The sequence below is a fragment of the Rhinolophus sinicus genome, chromosome 1, assembly GCF_057876585.1.
Source record: "Rhinolophus sinicus isolate RSI-liver-muscle chromosome 1, RSI-T2T, whole genome shotgun sequence".
In the NCBI taxonomy this organism is placed as follows: Eukaryota; Metazoa; Chordata; class Mammalia; order Chiroptera; family Rhinolophidae; genus Rhinolophus; species Rhinolophus sinicus.
The window spans coordinates 36,278,535-36,291,086 of record NC_142501.1 but is presented as its reverse complement, the minus strand read 5'-3'; the positions used below and the strand labels follow the sequence as shown (position 1 = coordinate 36,291,086).

General features: G+C 31.9%; 1 protein-coding gene across 20 annotated transcripts in view; it reads left to right on the top strand.

Annotated features, from left to right (window-relative positions):
- Nucleotides 1-12,552, top strand: part of C2CD5 (C2 calcium dependent domain containing 5) — an 82,840-nt gene that overhangs the window by 57,952 nt on the left and 12,336 nt on the right. For all 20 annotated transcript variants that reach the window (XM_088798384.1, XM_088798375.1, XM_088798368.1 and 17 more), the window contains 8 exons: nt 659-823; nt 3,199-3,339; nt 5,260-5,323; nt 5,709-5,770; nt 5,987-6,085; nt 6,577-6,666; nt 7,340-7,427; nt 8,410-8,496. In XM_088798384.1, coding sequence (XP_088654510.1) covers nt 659-823; nt 3,199-3,339; nt 5,260-5,323; nt 5,709-5,770; nt 5,987-6,085; nt 6,577-6,666; nt 7,340-7,427; nt 8,410-8,496 — 796 coding nt within the window. The remainder of the gene's footprint in view (nt 1-658; nt 824-3,198; nt 3,340-5,259; nt 5,324-5,708; nt 5,771-5,986; nt 6,086-6,576; nt 6,667-7,339; nt 7,428-8,409; nt 8,497-12,552) is intronic.

The window sequence follows — 12,552 nt, the reverse complement described above, 5'->3', positions numbered from 1 at the left end:
GTTTTGTATTTCCCGAAATAATTTTCCAGCACTAATGGCACATAGTACTGTTACAGAGTCAGAAATTTATGGTCATTTAATTAAATATTTAAAATAAATCTGTATCAAATAAAGCTTTCTTTCTTGGTAATTACGGAGGTAGGGTGGTATAGTGAAAAGATGTTAGGTTTTGGAGAGAGAAATGGATTCAAGTCTCTTCTCCACATTTATTGACAATATGATCTTGAGTCAGTTCCCTGTCCTTTCTGCACTTCACTTTTCTTCACTTGCTTTGCAAAAGTTTCCCTTTCACTTTTGCCATATAAAAGGTAAATTGTCTACTCATTCATGAAAAACGTACTTTTAACAACTTTTTATCTTTACATTCTAAACTTTTTTCGATGAAATTTATTTTTACAATCATAAGGTAAAAATTTCATAGTATAGTTGGATATGCAGTGAAAAGTGAATTCTCAGTCCCCCACCAACCCAGAGTTCTCACCAGAAGCAACCAACCCCTGATACCAGTTGCGCTTTTGTGCCCTTCCACATATGTCCTGTGCATACACTGATGCTAACTATCTTTTTCCTAGGGCAAAGATCACATTCCTAAATAAACTTAAGGATTGTTATTCTTTTTTATTTTTTATTTTTTTTATTTCCCCATTATTTTTACAAGTCGGCCACAGGTGTATATTTATCAGCGTTACCAACTCCTGGTGGAATTCAGATTGCTGGGAAGACTCCAAATGATGGCTCATACGAACAGCATATATCTCATATGCAAAAGAAGATAAATGACACGATCGCTAAGAATAAAGAGTTATATGAAATCAATCCTCCGGCAAGTAAAATAAATCTGTATTGTGAATATATAAGTTAGTGTTTAGATGTTAGTAGTGTATTTTTAGGTTATCTTATTTTGGACATTAAAGATTTTTTTTTCCAGTGTTTAGATTTGCTCTCCTCATTAGTCATTCTTTTACCTCTTTTATGTCTATGCTCAAATACCTCCTTTTTAAGGAGGCTGACTTTGACTTCCTTATTTAAAATTGCAACTCTTCTGTCAATTTTTGGTACTTCCTATCCCCTTTTCTGTCTATTGCTTGTTACTCTCAGTGGAATGAAGCTCCGTTAGGGCTGTATTTCTAATGCTTAGGACAGTTCCTCCTGGTATTCTTTTCTTTTTTTAAAGATTTTTGGGGAATATTGGGGAACAGTGTGTTTCTCCAGGGCCCATCAGCTCTAAGTCATTGTCCTTCAATCAAGTTGTGGAGGGCGCAGCTCAGCTCCAAGTCCAGTTTCCTTTTTCAATCTTTAGTTGCAGGGGGCGCATCCCACCATCCCGTGCGGGAATTGAACCAGCAACCTTGTCTTCCTTTACTATAATGTGAGCCCCTTGAAGATAGACATATTTAGTGAATGTGACTGAAGTTACTTCATCCATTCAATAAATATTTTTTGAACTTCTGTTTTAGTAGTACTGTTTTAAGGAGGGAATAAATCTTTTATGAATTAAAAAATTTCAGCATATGTGGATTCCATGTGTTGAATATGACTGTTTCTACAAAAGTGCTTATCAATTTATGAATCTTCTACAGTGTCTTTCCTTATTTCAGATCCTGACTACATTACAGTCTGTTAGCGTAACATCTCAGAATTTCTTTGACAAAGTCAGTGTACCAGGCCACTACTCATAGTACAGTTTTGTGTTTTTGATTTCCCAAAACAATGTATGCCCACCCTGAAAATGTGGATCAGAGTGGTCCTTCCCTTCGGAAGGTAGCCCCAGAGGAAGTGAATGCTTCTCAGTACATTGAGAAATGTTCCCAAGACAAAGGTGCAGTACCACTTACCTGGAGATAATTCAACCAGAAGTACCACAATAAGGTGCAAAACTTTTATTTGGAATAGCACCAGTGGTGAAACTTCATTATGAATCTAAGGTACATTAAGTTCCAGATAGTTACATATGTTAGGTCTGTGATACAGAGAACAGAGGCATAACCAAATTTTGAACTACTATAAAATTATAAAAAGAAGGATGGTATCCGTTAGGAAGAACCCTGCATTCAGAATCAAAAGAACGATTTAGACAAGTTCTTCACTTACCAGTTTTCAAACCCAGGCAAACTACTTTACCTCTGAACTGCAGCTCTTTCTCATTTTGTAGTCATTTAGTAGGCACCCTGTCAAATTTATATAGGGCAGGCTAATTTGGAGTGCAAACATAATAAATGGATGTGAAAGTACTCCATAGATAGCTATGTTATGAAACTGTGGTGGTCGTCTTATGTAAGGTATGCACTATATTTTTGAAAAACTTTTTCTTATAACTTGCTTTTTAAAAAGATAGGCCTGTTACATCAACAATAGGCTATGCCTTTTGCATTTGTGCTCCCATATCCACATTCCCTATATTCCTTGACAAGAAATATTTAGAATCTCTAGTTACCTTTGATCTTTGGCTTTGTAATAGGTAAAACTTACGAACCGATGTAGGATTGCCCCATACACTGACCTCAAAAAGGTGATTATTGTAACCACCGAAGTTTATTTAGCTAACTAAGTTGCACAACAAATACATGTGTAATATATGTATTATGTGTACATACACATACATACACACGTTATATTTATTGTATCCCTCATTTACTTTGTGGAGCTTTGAAAAATTACCACTGAATAAGAAAAGATATAGAATTATATCTGGGGACATAAATCTTTAATTCTTTATGGACTATTAGGACTTTTAAATGAGGACTAGAAAATAGCTTCTGAACTGGAAGGACTATCAGTTCCCTACTCATTGTAGTTTCCTCTCTGTATAGTAAATATCAGTAATGCCTTGCTATGTCTGTGAAAGTTACACAGGTATTTCTGGATTAGTGTGTCAAGGCTGCTATTATCAATTAAAGGAAATAGCTATATACATACTCTATAAAAAGTTAGTCATAAAGTGTATAATTAAATACAGACTTTGAATATATTTTATAGACTTTCCCTCTCTCAGTAATTGTCTATTAATATAAAAATTTAAAACCAAACTGAATTATGCAAATAGCAAATCATTATGTTGTACACCTGAAACTAATATAATGCTGTATGTCAATTAAACCTCAATTAAAAAAAAAATAAAAGACTACCATTTACAAACAAACAAAAAACCAAACCTGAAAAATATAGTCATCTAATATAAAGTAATTATATTTCTTTTAGGAGATAGCTGAAGAGATTATAGGATCACCCATCCCAGAACCAAGACAACGCTCGAGACTTTTAAGATCTCAATCAGAAAGCTCTGATGAAGTTACAGAATTGGACCTTTCACATGGGAAAAAAGATGCTTTTGTTTTGGAGGTATTGCATTAGACTAAGTATTTAGAAAATAAGATGCACATTTTTACAATCAGATCTTAAGTTGATGTGATACTTTTGTATCATTACAACTTTATAAATATCAAAAAACATTATAGAAATTACAACAAAATTGAAAGTATCAGAATTTGGTAATGTATTTTTTTTCAATGCCAGATACTAACGGTCATGGAAAAATTAATGTATGGATTAAAATAAAATTGATATTTAACTCTTGGAGATATTTTTACAAACTTGAATAAGAAGTTAAAGTGTTATTCTTTCACTTACTATAATTACCTGCTTTATGTGTTACACCATATTACTATAATTATAACATTTTACATGTAATGATATAAGCACTATGAATTCCGAACGAAGTGTGTTCTTACTGAATTCAGAAAATATAATTGAGCTTTCATTATAGAAATATACTCAGAACAAGCTTTTTGGAGAATAAATGTGGCATGAAAGATTTATGGAGCTTCCTTCCTCACAAATCTGCTTCCCCTGCCCTCCCCTGTAGAACAGTTAGCTTTGAAAGAGATAGATGATCTTCCTTTGATATTGAAGGAAAGGAAAACAAATAAGATACACAGAAATGTTCTGGTAAGATGCCAGTTGAGAGAAAAAGTCAGATGCCTTGATATTAGTGAAGCAGGAAGCTGATGGTAGAATTGTATTGGGATGGGACTGGAGGTTTGAAGAATCTAGAACAGTGTCAGTGAATGTGATCAGGATGTCAGCCATGAGAGATGCACAAAGTTTGACTGAAATAAGAGTGTTAATTTTTGGAAAACTCAAACTGGATGGATTTGTGCCCTTTTTCCCATATTTTCCTACAGTCTGATAATGGGGGGAAAATGGAGATCGGTAAAAATATGTCAGGTTAAGGAGGTAAAGGGATCCAGGGTAGTCTTTAGAGCAGTGCTTATTCAAAGTAGGCCAGCCGTGACTAACTGTAGTGTCAGCACTGGCTGGGAGCTTGTGACAAATACAAATTACTGGGGCCCTTACTTCAGACCTAGTAAATGAAAATTTCAAGGTGGAGCCCAGGAATCTGTTTAACAAACCCTCCAGGTGATTCTTAGCATTGCCTGAAGTTTGATCTATGGCATTATTGATATTTCTGATCCTGGGATCCTGCCTAAGTAGAGAACAGCAGTGCTTCAAATGTGGGCAGAAGACTGAGGGCAAGATGCAGCTTCAGTAAGAGAAAGGACAACGGACGGGTTGTAGTTGGAGAATACTTGAGATCTGCATGTGGAATCAGGGAATAATGTGTTGAAGTATGCCAGGACTGTGGGTAGCGAAATTTACGTGGAATTGACAGTGGTTCTTGGAAGTCCCACAGATGATGGGAGAGGAAGCTTAGACTGTGTGGGCCAGGACTTTGACCCCTCGACCCCTCGATACACAGATGAATGTCAATATATATCTAGTTGGATATGTTCACTCCTCATTATTCACAATGAAATATTATGATGTAAGAAAAATAGTATTTGGACTTCTTTCTTTTAGACATGCCTTTACATTTATTCCTATGTAATTATTTTAAAGCATTTCTGTATTGAGTCAAAAAATTTTTTTAAATTGCTCTTTATTAATTTAAACAAATGGAGATAATGATTGCTTATGGCATCTTTGTATTTTGAAGCATGCCATCACAAAAGCTTGAGAAAAAGCTCAGTTTTTAAAAGCTCAATATATTTTATAAAATATTTTATTTAGAAGTATTTATAATTGCTATGGAGAAATTTATAGATATTAGAAAATTTTTTTCACGTTTTGTGTTTTAACTTAGGGAAAAATGGCTCTACTTTTTTGACTCTTGCTTTCTAATTAGTAAATAATAAACTTCTTAAATTTGAAATTATTATATATTTACTACTCATGTAATAGTTTTAATCTTTCTATTTTTAGATTGATGACACAGATGCTATGGAAGATGTACATTCTCTACTTACTGATGTTCCTCCTCCTTCAGGTAAACAGAAAAAAATTACCTTTGAGATAAGACTCTTTTTTTACATATCAGTATTTTAGTTCGTAATCATTATGGTACTGACTTTATTTTAAAGGCTTTATCAATGTCACATGCTTTGCTGCTCCAAGTTTGAGAACATATAGTTTAAAAATATTTATGTTAGAACTTAAGTTAACTGATTTATAATCCTTTTATGATTATACATTTTTAAAAACCTTATAATTTATTAAGGTGGTCTAAAGTTTTCTGAAGGTATAGACTTTTAGAAAAACAAGATGAATGGATCTTACGGTTAGAACTTCATGTAATAATTGAAAAATGTTATTCTTTAACACAAAATAAATGAAATATTATCATATATTTTAACTATAATTTATTTTGACAGGCTTTTATAGTTGCAATACAGAAATTATGCCTGGCATAAATAATTGGACATCTGAAATACAGGTGAACCTTTCATTCTTAATTTTAAGCAAATAAAACCTAAGTGATTTTAGCAAGTTCCTTCTTAATATATGTTTTCTTTTTGACTTCCTCATTTCGGTTAAAACGTGACCCCTTTTCATGCCACATTAGTTATTGTTCATTATTTGGTTTTATTAACTGTTATAGTATTTAGTTAAAATAATAAAATGACGTGCTATTATATCTCCCTATATTTAGATGTTCACATCAGTAAGAGTAATCCGATTAAGCAGCCTTAACCTGACTAATCAAGCCCTCAATAAGAACTTTAATGACCTCTGTGAAAATTTGCTCAAGGTAGGAACCTTCTCACTAATTATTTTTTAGTTAAAACTCCTAAGAATCATGAAATTAAAAAAAGAAAAGTATATATATGTCTGGAACACCTTACACAGTTGTGGTCTGAATTATTTTTATTTTCATATCAATCTTAACTCTGCCATCAGGTAAAATGCTAAAGTTGACCTGTCCATCTTAATATACGAATAAAATAAATATGTTTTAATTATTTCATAGCTTTAAACTTCATAAAAACCTATTGTATATATGTAAATTTAAAAACTTCTTATTTTTTTACGACTTACTGATAAATATGATTAAATCTTATTGTCTACTTAAATATTAAAAATGTATTCATAATGTAAGAATAGACAAAATAGAAATGGACGACCTTTGTTTTCACCTTTTAAACTTTTCATTTGCCAAAGTATAATATGCATTGAAAAATCCGTTTTTATAAATTTTTTAAATTAAAAGAAGTGATGTTACTGATGTTTTCTATTTTGTAGAGCCTGTATTTTAAACTACGGTCTATGATCCCCTGCTGCCTTTGCCATGTCAATTTTACAGTATCTCTGCCTGAAGATGAATTAATTCAGGTAATCAAAATTCAGTCTATTATTAAGAAGACTTTTAGTTTGTTTTTTAAATTTATTTTCAGTTGCAATTGACATTCGATATTGTTTTATATTAGTTTCAGGTGTACAGCATAGTGGTTAGACATTTATATAATTTACGAATTGATCCTCTCAATTAGTCTAGTACCGACCTGGCACCATACATAGTTATTACAATAATATTGACTATATTCCCTGAAGATTTCTGGTTTTTATCTGATCTGTTTTAATATTATAAGTTTTAATATTATAATTAATATTAAATAGTATAAACTGTTTTACTTCAAAATATTTTAAAACATGTTAGTATGAATCAGACCGTGTATGTTTCATTTTTATTAACTGGTTATCTGCTGGTGGAATCATATATGTGCTCCAGCACACATACAATAGGATGTGTACTTATGTGGGATTTTTTCCAGATCCCATCTTTAAGGATCTTGAGCTCTTTCTGAAATATCTGTGTTCAGTTATACATGTTGAGCTTAGTTCTCATCTGAATATCTGAGTTGATGTATAATTCTGTTGAGAATCTTAACTAAGAAAGACAAATTAGCCAATTAGTGTAAGTTGTTCCATGGTACTGAAAAAGGTTTGTAAGAAACTTATTCTGGCAATGATTATTTTGTTAATCATACTGTTTTTGTGATTCTAGGTTACAGTCACAGCAGTTGCGATAACTTTTGACAAAAATCAGGCTTTACAGACCATAAAACCACATGTTGAAAAGTCATTGCAAAGAGGTAAACCTGTGATGGATGGGAGCATAGTTCACGTTTGTCTATCTTATAGTTCAGTGGTAAAATATAGAGGATAAGTAGATTAAATAAAAATGACGTGTTTCTTGAAGAGACTCTGTCACTTTTTCTGTTTATCTTTATCAGAATAACTGTGTGGATAAGCATATGGCTGACTTGATACTTTTCACACATGAATAGGTGGTTGACTGGTATTTACATCGAGAATGCTATTGTTATATAGACTTACATGGTAGCGTATTAATTCTGCAGTAGTTTAGAGGCCCCTATTCGAGGACTTCTAAGGAGGTCCTCCAGGCATTTGAGGAGCTACTGATGTAGTAAGCATCACGTATTTTTCTCAAGGAAAAGTCCCATAGTGTTCAACAGATTCTCAGAGTTGTCATTGATCCAGTAAAATTTAGGAAGTACCATGCTTAATATATTCCAAAGAAACCCAAATTATTAGAAACCATTTACATGTTCTGAAAAAAAAGGAGAGGGAAATAGTAAATAGTGTACTTTCTAAAGTTTAATGACTTATTGGCTAGATAAAATATTCATGGATAGTCTAAAATATTTTAAGTTGATTACATTCTACATGTATAGCATTGAATTAATACCAAATAGAGACATGTATTTAATGATTATGTGTTCAGATATTCATCAAAGAAGATAGATAATAACTGGTTTACATATCATAGAACTAGTAAGGTACAAAGAGTAGGATAATATTTAGCACTCATTATTATTTGCAAGGCACTGTGCTAAGAGATTTATAAGTATTATCCTTTCTAAATATCACAACAGTCCTACCAGGGAAGGTAGCACCACACTCAGCATCATGCAGATGAAGGGTCCCTATGGGAAAAACCAAGGAGAAAATAACCAGAATAAATTGGGGGTGTATGTATATGTTATCTCAGTTCCTTAATTAAAAAAAAAAAAGATTATTACTAAATAACTAGTCTTTTTCTTGTCTCACAAGCCTCTACAGATAATGAAGAGCTTCTGCAGTTTCCACTGGAACTCTGTTCAGATTCGTTGCCTTCTCATCCTTTTCCACCAGCTAAAGGTTGGTTAAGTAAGGGAAATCCAAACATAAATCCTAGTTTCTAGTGTCTTTCACCTGTTTCTTCATTGTAGGCAATCTTACTTAATCTTGAGATGAAGATTTATCCTTTATTCCCTCATTGTATGTTTCTTCATGTTCATAAAGGGGAGAAAGTGATGTTCTTTTCATTTCTCAAGTAATCTCATCATAAATTTTTAAGGTAATTTTTCGTATAATACTCCATTTTTACATCTCAAATATAGTAAACTTTTATTTTTAGAGATTTGGATTTCCCAAAGCAATTACTTACACATAATGTATTTGGTATTTATATTATATTTGGTAAAATTAATTTTTCCAGCAACAGTCAAACCTTTACAAAAATGTTCAGTTTGAAAATGACAAGAAACTATTTTCTTCAGAAGGTATTGCAGAGGTTTTGGGTGGTGGATGGATATGTAAGAAAGGGATGTACTTTTTGTTTTTTGGGTGCCTTGGCTATATTTGAGGAACATTGTTAGATACTTAAAGTATGCTGCCATTTTTCTGATGCAAAATGATTGTCCCTTACCTTAACAGCAGTAAATCTACTCAGAGCTGTGCAATTGTTGGAGAAAAATGAAAACATAGTTTGTTCCATTTTTCTTCTGATTTCCATGCAATTTTTATTATAAAATTCACAGAATTATTGTACCTTATTTCATAGCATTACATGTACAATAAATGTAGTTTGTGTTTCTTTCTAAATTTTTTATTGCATTTATTATTTAAAAGCAAGTTGACTTTTCTAATATATATATTTCATAATACAGGTGAATATATTTTATGATTTCTACTTGTCAATTACTTATCTGACACCAAATTAGGTATAATACAATATAGTTTTATATTCACTATTGGATATATGTCAATAGAGTCTTTACTAAGTCAGTGCAAGCTCTGTCTATGTAGGTAAATAGAGCCTGTGTCATATTTTGAAGATGAAAAGGTAAGCTACTTTCAAAATCTGAGCTTTCTAACATGGTAACTCTTTCCTTTTTGTCTAAATTAAAATTCTGATTTAGAATTCCATGGAGAATTTTTGCATACCTCAACTTCTTTGATAGAATAGAGAGGAAAGATCAAATCCAAAGATAATCTCAGTTCAGATTTATAAATTAAGTGTAGCTTCCAGAACAAAAAGCAGAGCTGCCAAAATATTCCTTAACTGAGTAAACAGGATTTTTTTTTAAATACCTATTTTATACAGAAATTTGTATTTAACACAGGTACCATTTCATTTATCCTGACCCTGCAATGAGGGGAAAAAAAACAAAACCAAAAACACAATCAACAAACAAAGATTTGATCAACTAATAATCTATAGGACTATATATTTGTGTACTTAAGGTCCCTGTTAACTCAACTTTACCATATTGTCAATAGCTACTGAATTCTGCAGATTAGATTTAAACTCTGTAAGTTTGCCTTATGTGTATAACTTACAGTTTCTGTAGTAGCTTTCAAAATGTTTTTGAGCGTAATTAAAACTACTATCTCTTATGGTCATTAGTATATTTTGTACAAATGATAGATACTTTGTGAACTGAAGAAGAAGGAAAGAATTTGGGTAGACTAAGTCATATCTGAACAATACCTAAAATATTTGTAGTTCATTTTAGGCACCATAGAGAGGGGCCATGAGGTGGAGAGATAAAGCAATAGACCTGGGATCTCTTCTCAGTTTTGCTACTGGTGAAGTGTGAGAAGTTGGGTCAGTTAACCTCTTATAAACCTCAGTTCCTCGTCCATAAAATGTGAAAGTATTAAGGTTGTTTCTAGCCTTTAAAATTCTCTGATTCCTTGAGTTTCTATAGTTTATGGTTCTTTAATTATTAACATATTCCTATTATTAAAAACAAATCAAAATCTATGCTTGTCGTCACACTGAATTTCTATTAAGTTAAATAAAATATTTCCAAATAACTTCTAATCAGTTAAACCAATAATTTTTAAAACATAAAGTTTCTTCAAAGATGCCTCATGGCTTTCCAGAAGGCAAGGTGGGAAGGGACCTGAGAAGTGTGGCGGAGTGAGAGGACAGGTCTCTGGACCCCCTGTTCTGCCTGTGAACTAGAGCAGCTTCAATTCTGTGTGCTTTTACGTGTCAGTTTTCTATACGTGATTTTGTTTGAAGACAGCGTTTCAAAAAGTTGGAAAACAACTGAATCAGAACATTCCACCTTTATCATCATCATCATCATCATCATCATCATCTTCAGATATCATCACATCTGATACTAATGTATATAAAACTTTTCATGTTAAGTATTCAACTGAAAGACCTATGTGTTTTTCCTTCAGTATTACATTTCAAAATCATCAGTAAACACTAAAAAGTTTATCTGTACCTTTTTGTAAGTAGTTTTGTAAATTGTGGTTTATGTTGCATGCTTATTTATTGTCTTTGTTTCCTTAAGTCTTTTCAGGAGGACATGGACTATAACAAATATATTTGAAAAAGTTATCTTAAAAGTATTTTTGAAGATTTGAGGATAGGATGGGTATTGAAAAGGTCTGCAGAATGTTATAATGGAGTGTTATAACATGAATGTAATAATGGGCATTGTAACATGAAGAAAAGTTTGGATAGAGAATAGAAATATCTGGACAAAGTTAAGTGCAGCAATTTAGAGGAAACAGGCAGGAGAGAGAAAGGTAAGAGTTCTAGGAATAAATGCGCAGAAAACTTCCTACTTGTGTGCAACTACAAGAGGCTTAAAATACTAACACTGAGAAGTAAACACATGCATAATTTTATAGTGTTGTTAGGTCATTTAGCTAAGTTGATAGAGCTCTTTTTTAAATTCTGAAAACTTTGGATTTTAATTTATTTTTCATGTTCTTATCACAAATAGGATGATTTGTTAAAATTTTTCATTTCCTTTTATGTTGACAGTAGTTTCAAGAACTAAGCACAGTATGTTTATTAATACTTCCATCTTTTCACTTGTAGATAAACTTTTTGTGTTATTGAAAATGAATGACTGTTATGTGAAGAAAAGATGCTTTAATTATATGTGTCCTAATTCTCTGTGTAGAGTAAGCCTGGGCCTGAATTGTCCATCCATGTTCAATTTTTTCCTCCATCTTTTGTTATATTTGGTTTTGTATCTCAAGGTAACAAAATAGTTTGATGTATGTCTCAAATTTATGGTTGATTTGGTGTTACCTTGCTAGTTATCTTGATTTTTCTGATTTGAAAATATTAAAAGATGCTGAGCCAAAGTAAAATCTTAAAGCACGTCATGTGAAGGTCATCAAAATTTTTTGATGAACACTATGAGAGGATCATAGATGATGTGGCATCAACATATAAGGCTGTGTTATGAGAAAGAACGTGGCTATAGCAAATTTTTTTATACCACTTTCATGATGTTTTTCAAATTATTAATATTATACTTTGTGTTTTCTCTGAAATGGTTTTAAGAGACTTTAAAAATGACATACACAGAAAAAAACAAATATAGTAAAAATGGGCAATCTAAGTGAATACAATTTGGGTGAAAAGTAAAAAAAAAGTCAGTAAGATTTTTCTCATGATTTTTCTCAAGATTAATCTCAAGAATTTTATACGTGTCATTTTCATAAAAGGTTACCATATTACTTTAGATACATACCTAAAAACCTAAATCTTCAGATATTAGATAGCGGATAGAATTAAGAACTTACATTAATGACAAAAATGTGTGAATCATATACCACTATAAATATATCTCAAATACTTTATAAATCTCATGTATAATAGGGTAATCATTTTCATTAAAATTCTGAGAGTTTAAGACTTTAAAAAGGTTTAATTAAGTCAGTTTTAGTTTTTATATACTGTTTGATAGACGTGTATAGAAGAAAAGTTTTTTACACCCACCTTGTTTCTGCTTTCATTTTGCTTTATGCTGGGATAATTTCCTCTTGTTCAGTGGCATACGCTAGGCTGGCAGAGTACTCTTTTCATTATGCAGCTGCTGACTAATGTGACAAGCATAGGTCAAAATCTGGATTTTAATATAAAAGAAAACAAATTAGCTTATACCCTTA